Genomic DNA, 8,733 nt, shown 5'->3' on the forward strand with positions numbered 1-8,733 from the left:
CGGCCTTAGGATGAGGAGATGTCTTGTATAAGATTGTGAGTCAACTGGTGAGATAAGCGAGCCACAACCCTATACATCCCTAGGGTAGGTGCACCAATCTACCCCTTCTTGCTCAGGGAAACGTCGGGTTTAGCGCCTTAAATAAGGCGGACCCTGCCCCATTCTACCCCTAAACCAAGACACTCACTTCGAATACAGGTCCCTACGTGTTTCATCTGCTTTGAATCATCAGGGGAGATAAGATAATAGGGTGTATAATACATACGGTACAAATGGTGCAGTGTAGGCTGGTTGACTAGCGCATCACAGCAGTGGCTAGAAGCGGACTGGTAGGCACAGTGGCCCCTGGATATACTGCTGTAATGCATTAGTTGACCAGCCTATGCTGCACCATTTGTACCGTATGTATTATACACCCTATTACCTTATCTCTCCTAAACACGTAGGGAGCGGTATTCAAGGGTGAGTGTAGGGTCCTGGTTTAGGGGTAGAATGGGTCAGGGTCTACCCTTTTTAGGGCGCTAAACCCAACGGTTCCCTGAGCGAGAAGGGGTAGATTGGTGCAGCTACCCTAGGGACGTATTCTGTGGTGACCCCCTCTGAGGTCTTATGTCGGAGGATCAGCCGGTCACTTACTAGATGGTAACGTGTGACGCCAGTTCTATGGTGGTTGGCCGAGATACAGCTGGGCCCAGTGATGTTATGTCGTGATGCCATTGCCGGTTGGGCACACAGGTATGGTGGCACACCTGCTTTTAGTTTAAAGGGACAGTTGTACCTTGTTTTTCTGTGGACAGTGTCCTGCCGGGTTGCTACGGGGTCCCTTGGGATGATATCACGGTGGGCCGGAGTGGTGTAGTGACCCTCCCGGACTATCGGAACTGCCACCCATGGATGTGGTGTACACTTTGTCGGCGTGAGGCGAAGAATCACAGAGTTTCTTTAATATAAATAATCTCTTTACTTTAAAAGTACTTGTGTGCAGCAAGTTATACAGCTTTCCTTTGACAGGGTACGTTACACTTAATAGTTCTCTTGATAAAACAATTGATAATACACTTGACAATACAGCAACCAGATCTGTGATAGGGATACAGTGAGGAGTACAATTGTGCCAACTGAGCAGCGTGTTGAGAGATACACAGAATCAGAGTAGCAGAGAGGAGGATGTCATGAGAGTCCCAACCCAAGTAGTACTGTGCTCTGCCAGGATGTTGGAGGATGAGGTAGAAAAATAGTTGGAAGAAGAAGAGAATACTTGTGCCTGTGTATTGACCTTTGGGTCTTCGCACCACCTAATGTCCTACCAGTGTCGGGTCACCTGTACTAGTGGTTGAAACAAGGCCCAGACCTTGTTACCTGGGATGAGCGGAATGCTGAGGATTTCCTGCTGACAACCACGCTGCAAGATAGAGTTTTTAGGCTCTTAGCGACTTTGCTCTATCCGGATCACTTCCTATCTTACTACTGTCTGTGGAGACTGTCCTGCACTGTGACTCTTCTAGTCCACGGCGTGGGTTGAGATGATCTCTGACTTGTCCTCTCCTGTCGGAGTTTAACACTGCATAGTGTTGTGTAGATTGAGCTGAGAAGAAACTGTTAGCTGTGTCTTGTCTTGCTTCCTTCCCATACGGGGACCTGAGGAAAAATCCTGAAGGGTGTCCATGCCCAAGAGAGTTACAGGGTCAGGAAATCTATCTCAAATCTATAGATATTCCTGACCTGTGCAGGGGGCCCTAGAGCAGTTACTGAGAATGACACTCAGCAGCATATAGAACAGGAGAAAGCAGATACTGAGCATTACACCCAGTATACAGGACAGGAGAAGTGGTATTGTGCAGTGTATATATATATATATATATATATATATATATATATATATATACAGAATAAGAGCAGATACTGAGGATTACACCCAGTATACAGGACAGGAGAAGTGGTACTGTGCAGTGTATATATATATATATATATATATATATATATATATATATATATATATATATATATATATATATATATATACACTCACCGGCCACTTTATTAGGTACACCATGCTAGTAACGGGTTGGACCCCCTTTTGCCTTCAGAACTGCCTCAATTCTTGGTGGCATAGATACAACAAGGTGCTGGAAGCTTCCTCAGAGATTTTGGTCCATATTGACATGATGGCATCACACAGTTGCCGCAGATTTGTCGGCTGCACATCCATGATGCCAATCTCCCGTTCCACCACATCCCAGAGATGCTCTATTGGATTGAGATCTGGTGACTGTGGAGGCCATTTGAGTACAGTGACCTCATTGTCATGTTCAAGCAAAAATCGAGACTCATCAGACCAGGCAACGTTTTTCCAATCTTCTACTGTCCAGTTTCGATGAGCTTGTGCAAATTGTAGCCTCAGTTTCCTGTTCTTAGCTGAGCGGAGTGGCACCCGGTGTGGTCTTCTGCTGCTGTAGCCCATCTGCCTCAAAGTTGGACGTACTGTGCGTTCAGAGATGCTCTTCTGCCTACCTTGGTTGTAACGGTTGGCTATTTGAGTCACTGTTGCCTTTCTATCAGCTCAAACCAGTCTGCCCATTCTCCTCTGACCTCTGGCATCAACAAGGCATTTCCGCCCACAGAACTGCCGCTCACTGGATGTTTTTTCTTTTTCGGACCATTCTCTGTAAACCCTAGAGATGGTTGTGCGTGAAAATCCCAGTAGATCAGCAGTTTCTGAAATACTCAGACCAGCCCTTCTGGCACCAACAACCATGCCACGTTCAAAGGCCTCAAATCACCTTTCTTCCCCATACTGATGCTCGGTTTGAACTGCAGGAGATTGTCTTGACCATGTCTACATGCCTAAATGCACTGAGTTGCCGCCATGTGATTGGCTGATTAGAAATTAAGTGGTAACCTGCAGTTGGACAGGTGTATCTAATAAAGTGGCCGGTGAGTGTATATACAGAATAAGAGCAGATACTGAGGATTACACCCAGTGTATACAGGACAGGAGAAGTGGTACTGTGCAGTGTATATATATATATACAGAATAAGAGCAGATACTGAGGATTACACCCAGTATACAGGACAGGAGAAGTGGTACTGTGCAGTGTATATATATATATATATATATATATATATATATATATATATAATAAGAGCAGATACTGAGGATTACACCCAGTATACAGGACAGGAGAAGTGGTACTGTGCAGTATATATATATATATATATATATATATATATATATATAGTGCAGTGTCCATACATACTAAGGAATTTCTTCCCTCCCCACTCTCTTTGGTAGGTGGAGGAGAATTACATGCCATGTTCTATAGATACAGAGCTATGTTTCCTCTCCTCTCACATATTCTTCCATTCTGTAGGGTTTTGTACGGTTTCTTCGTTTGGCTGCAGGCAGTGCACATTGCACACGCTCCCTCCCTGGGTAGAGCCGTGGCTCTTGTCAGCCGCTCCCTGGGACGTGTCACGTGATGTGACTAGTAAAGGGGATCCCTGGCTGCTCAGTCAGGTCAGTGCTGGTGCAGGAGGATTACAGCGGGCTCTGGGCAGATTGCATTGGAGTCTGTGACCCGGGGTATGCACACTGGCTGCTGTAGGTGGTAGAGGGGGAGGGCTGGGGGCCCTGCTCTGGTTGCCCCCTTGCAGCACATCTCACTGGTTGCAGATTATTGCTCAGTAACTTTGCTGTAGCTCAGGGGTCTCCATGATGGGGCAGTGACTGGAATTGTTTGTGTTTGGTGGTTACACTATTGTTACATGGGGTGTGTATTACAGGGCACAGCTCAGTGTCTGGCAGGAGTCTAGGAAAGCTGGGTGGAATTTGTTTAGCACAGGGGTAGGGAACCTTGGCTCTCCAGCTGTTGCCAAAGGCTGTCCAGGCATGATGGGAGTTGTAGTTTGGCAACAGCTGGAGAGCCGAGGTTCCCTACCCCTGACTTACCAGAAGATTGGGGTATTGCTCCAGGACGCCCCCTGCCCCTCTCCCACCCCAGGCGGAGACCTCCATGTCCTCACACTGGGGAGGTCAGGGCTCATGTTACATTGTGTCTGGATATAGAATCCTATATATACAATGTACACACAGGGCGGCCATTTATGTGTATCCACTGCCGCCTATTGAGATCTGATAGGGATACAACTGTCTTGGGGCAGGATTGGTCACATACGCCAGGTTACACCCCGACTATGCCCTGTATACCTATCCTGTGACTCAGCAACCATGATGCCCACTGTCGGGCAATCCTGACGGGTGCGCCATGACTGGGAACACTTAGGCTGGGTTCACACTACGTTTTTGCAATCCGTTTTTCCATCCGTTTTTTGGAAAAGAAAACAAAAAAAAACAATGGATGTGCGTGCATCCGTTTTTCCATTGAATTCCATTATAAGGAAAAATGGATCCTTTTTTTTTTTTAACGGACACAAAAATGAGGCCGACTACTTTTTTGTGTACGTTAAAAAAAACATCCAATTTGATCTTTTTTTTATTATTATTAATGGAATTCAGTGGAAAAAAACGGATGCACACACATCCTTTTTTTCCACTTTTTTTTTTTTTTTTTTTTCAAAAAAAACGGATTGCAAAAACGTAGGAGATATATTAAACATGGTGTAAAGTGAAACTGGCTCAGTTGCCCCTAGCAACCAATCAGATTCCACCTTTCATTTTTTCATTTCTGTGAGGAATGAAAGGTGGAATCTGATTGGTTGCTAGGGGCAACTGAGCCAGTCTCACTTTACACCATGTTTGATAAATCTCCCCCATAGTGGCCGTTTCCTTACGACATGTTGCCCTGTATGAGTATGTACCCGTCCTCTCCATCAGCCAGGACCTAGAGCGTGGCCGCCTCTAGTCTATAGCAGACTGTAATATAACATACAGAAATACTGCGCACGCCGCTGTGCCATCATATATTGCTGCCAATGGAGCTTTATGCTTCAACGCCAGCAAATGGGGCAGCGTGCCACACCGCATGCAGAGTGCACCTGTAAGGAAGGATTAGTCTTACACATGCTTTGTTTGCAGTAATATGATGGGTGCCCGGTATAGTCTGTGGGCAGTCGCTCTGATCGTCTTTGTACCTCTCCGCAGCTTCTGCCAGCAATGCCCCCCGTCCCACCGCACAACTTCTCCTGGGTGGAGCCGGGTCTCCTGGCTGGCATGGCGATGCCCCGTTTACCTGCTCATTATGAATACCTGTATGAGAATGGTATCCGACACCTCATCACCCTGACGGAGCACAAGCCACCATACCACGACACCTGCCCTGGCATCACCCTTCACCGTATCCGCATCGTGGACTTCTGCCCTCCCAGCCTGGAGCAGATCAAGACTTTCCTGAAGATTGTGGAGGAGGCCAGAGCCAAAGGAGAGGTGGGTGCCATTCCATCAGTGATACCTGGATTCATCCCTAGTATCTAGGAAAGCTGGTGCAAGCTCATCACCTAACTCTTCTATACTCCTTAAAGGTGTAGTTCACAAAAAAAAATTCTTTCATATCAGCTGGTGGCAGAGAATGCCAGAGATTTGTAATAAACTCCTATTAAAAAATCTCCAGTCTTCCAGTACTTATCAACTGCTGTATGTTCTGCAGGAAGTGGTATAGTCTTTCTACTCTGACACAGTGCTCTCTGCTGCCACCTCTGTCCATGTCAGGAACTGTCCAGAGCAGTAGCAAATCCCTATAGAAAACCCCTAAGGGTCCTATTACACGAAGCGATTTTTAACAATAAACGATCGCAAACGAGATTGTTTATCGTTAACCTGAAATCGTTCACCATATTACACAGAACAATAATCGTTAGTTACGATCGTTACTATGATCGTTTACTCCTTCTGCTCCCAGCAAAACAATGAACAATGTGCAATTACACTGAACGATTAGTGAAAAACCGCAGAACTTAAGTGAACGAATGTAAAATTACAGCAAACGATTAACGATGATTTTAGGTCCATATCTAAATCATCTATCGACATACGAACAATTTTTTGATCGTTGCCTGCAATTACACAGAACGATTTTTGTGTAAATTTGAACGATATAACGTTTTTTCGCTTGATAATCGTCCCGTGTAGTAGGGCCCTAATGCTCTGCAGACTGGAATTAATACACCACATCATGCAGGACATACAGCAGCTGATAAGTACTGGAAGATTTGAGATTTTTTAAATAAAGTAAGTTACGAATTCCTAGCACTTTTTTTTGGTCAACAACCCTTTAATGGTGCCTCTTTTTCACTGTCTACTAATGCAGCCTTGGGCTTGTATCACAGCTGGAGTATACAGATATACTTTTCAGGAACCTGGGAAAGCTGAGTCAGCGACTGATGTTGTGATACATATTACTAACGTATGTATTTTTTTTACTTAAATTGTCCCTGTCACTTAAAAAAAATGGGTTTGATGTTTTCCACAGACATAAGAAAATTGTGGGTCTGGGTGTTCAGATCCTAACTGATTTTCAGATATAAGGGTATGTTCACACTGCCGCGGAATCCCGCCTGTCATTGTGTGTCATTGACCGTCTATGGGAGAGCGAGCGCTTCTTCGCTGCCGCGCCTCTTCGCTCAAAGAGGTGACATGTCGGAGGAGCGCGCACTCTCCCATAGACGGGCAATGACACACTGAGACAGGCGGGATTCTGTGGTGGAAAGTTTCACTGTGGAATTCCGCCTAATTTGTGTGAACAAACCCTTACAGGGAGAAGCACATAGCTAAGCTCTTCTCTCCTCGGCTCACTGCCATTGCCTGCTGAGGAGACTAACTCCATTGTAAGTCTATAGAGATGTCTTCTGCAGCAGGGTGGAGAGTTTGGTGAGCTGGAGACAGAAGCTAGTAACCGTGGGCTTCTTCCTGCTCGATCTAGTGAACATACAGACCTTGACTGATCAAAAAATTCAGATCTGTGTGCCAGCTACGCTAATATGTCTCACATTTCTGGGTTTGGAACAGTTGGACCCTCTGTGAGGTGATCACAACAGCAGCATCTCTCTCCTGTGCTAAAATTTTGTTACAATGTATCAGTGCAGGTAAAATGTACCAGGCTATTTACTACTTAGAGGATTTTTAAAAGGGAACTACAGCAAAATCTCAATGCGTCCACTACTTATCAGCTGCTGTATGTCTGATGTATTCTTTCCAGTGTGACACAGTGCTCTCTGCTGCCACCTCTGTCTGTGTCAGGAACTCTTTAGAGCGGGAACGGTTTTCTATGGGGAGTTGCTACTGCCCTGGCCAGTTCCTGACATGGACAGAGGTGGCAGCAGAGAGCACTGTGTCAGACTGAAAAGAATACATTACTTTCTGCAGGATATACAGCAGCTGATAAGTACTGGAAGACTTATTGATGTTTCTTTTCACTGACAGCAAGCTGAGATCTTAAAAAAATTAACTCATTGAAACACAAAGTTGATTAGAAAGTTGGAGAAGCTTTTAATGGCCAAGGAATCATTTGGACTAATGCAAGACAGGCCTGGTCCTTCATGTCCACGGTTGATATATAGGGCAGGGCTGTATACCATACTGTGCTGAAGGATTATATACCAACTTCACAATACCCCCCCATATCTGACCCTTGGCTCTTTCCTCCAGGGGGTCGCAGTTCACTGCCTTCATGGTTTCGGGAGGACTGGCACCATGTTGGCTTGCTATCTGGTAAAATCGAGGAATATTACTGGAGTGGACGCAATTCAGGAAATTCGCCAGCTCCGTCATGGATCCATCGAAACGACTGAGCAGGAAAAGGCTGTTATACAATTCCATCACCACATCAAGTGACGGGGGGGACGGGACCCAAAGATATTATGATGGGACTCTGCTGTATGTACCATGTATATAAAACGATCTGCATCACCAGAAACATAACGTGCATTGTATATAGAGTGGGGGTCATGTCCTGGTAGGGTGGGGTAACACTGAGGACCCCCAGATTTATAGTTCTATAATGTAAAGAGTATGGAACTAGCCCTGAGGTCATAGATATGGGTCAAGGGTCATGGCCAAGTGTAACCCAGTTTTCATGTTTGCCATGGGGCCCCCTCTCTTCTCCGTATATGACTGGTTGGCATTAGTGGTTAATGCCGCTTTTTTATTTAGCGGGCAGGATAGACCCCTGATGGGATTCCTCCTGGTCTTTCCTATTTTTGGAGTGACATATTCCCGGGATATGAGTCATTGCAGGAGGGATGGAGTTTGTCACTTCTTAGAATTCCTAATCCGCTTGTGAGAAGCATAAGTTATCACATGACTGGACGCTGTCATCGGGAAACCGCCCGGATTATGGTGCATTAGCTGCCCTGCCACTTAAGGATCTCTCACTATTTTAACCATAAATACAGATAAGTAGCCATGTAAAGTCGCGGATCTGTCAGGAAGAAGGAAAAAAAAGCGTCATTTCCACCCGTCAGTTACACAACAATAATAGTAGCTTCCTGCTATAGAGGCATGGAATGGGGTCAAGGACCGGTCTTACCTTCCATGGGACGTGTACTTTGGTGCCCCCTGTCTATATGGCACATACACATACAATATACCAAGTATTTGTCGGAAATAACGTGACATTACCTGATTCCCTCCCTTAGGTTAATAAGTGTGGCACCTATATAGCCAGCCCTGAAGGTGCCAGGCCCTAGCACCGTACTACACTATCCAGGTGTAAATTCTGGCATCAGGGCATTGAGGGAAAGGCAGTGGCATACACAAAGGAGAGGACCCCCATACTAATG

General features: G+C 45.6%; 1 protein-coding gene across 2 annotated transcripts; it reads left to right on the forward strand.

Moving 5' to 3' along the window:
* The first annotated feature begins 3,471 nt into the window (after nucleotides 1–3,471).
* Nucleotides 3,472–8,614, forward strand: DUSP23 (dual specificity phosphatase 23). 2 transcript variants are annotated; one of them, XM_069949982.1, is made up of 3 exons: nucleotides 3,472–3,517; nucleotides 5,102–5,383; nucleotides 7,601–8,613. In XM_069949982.1, exons 2-3 carry the CDS (start codon nucleotides 5,114–5,116, stop codon nucleotides 7,784–7,786), a joined length of 456 nt encoding a protein of 151 aa, XP_069806083.1. In that variant the 5' UTR covers nucleotides 3,472–3,517; nucleotides 5,102–5,113; the 3' UTR covers nucleotides 7,787–8,613. The 2 variants fall into 2 exon arrangements, with proteins under 2 accessions (XP_069806083.1, XP_069806084.1); XM_069949983.1 differs by having other exon boundaries at nucleotides 3,494–3,583; nucleotides 7,601–8,614.
* Nucleotides 8,615–8,733: the final 119 nt, after the last annotated feature.

Source organism: Dendropsophus ebraccatus, chromosome 13 (assembly GCF_027789765.1).
Source record: "Dendropsophus ebraccatus isolate aDenEbr1 chromosome 13, aDenEbr1.pat, whole genome shotgun sequence".
Taxonomy (NCBI): Eukaryota; Metazoa; Chordata; class Amphibia; order Anura; family Hylidae; genus Dendropsophus; species Dendropsophus ebraccatus.

Coding starts and splice junctions, on each gene's coding strand:
- DUSP23 (XM_069949982.1), top strand. CDS start 5,114: ATGCCCCCCGTCCCACCGCACAACTTCTCCTGGGTGGAGCCGGGTCTC. Junction 5,384..7,600: donor AGGCCAGAGCCAAAGGAGAG/GTGGGTGCCATT, acceptor TCTTTCCTCCAG/GGGGTCGCAGTTCACTGCCT.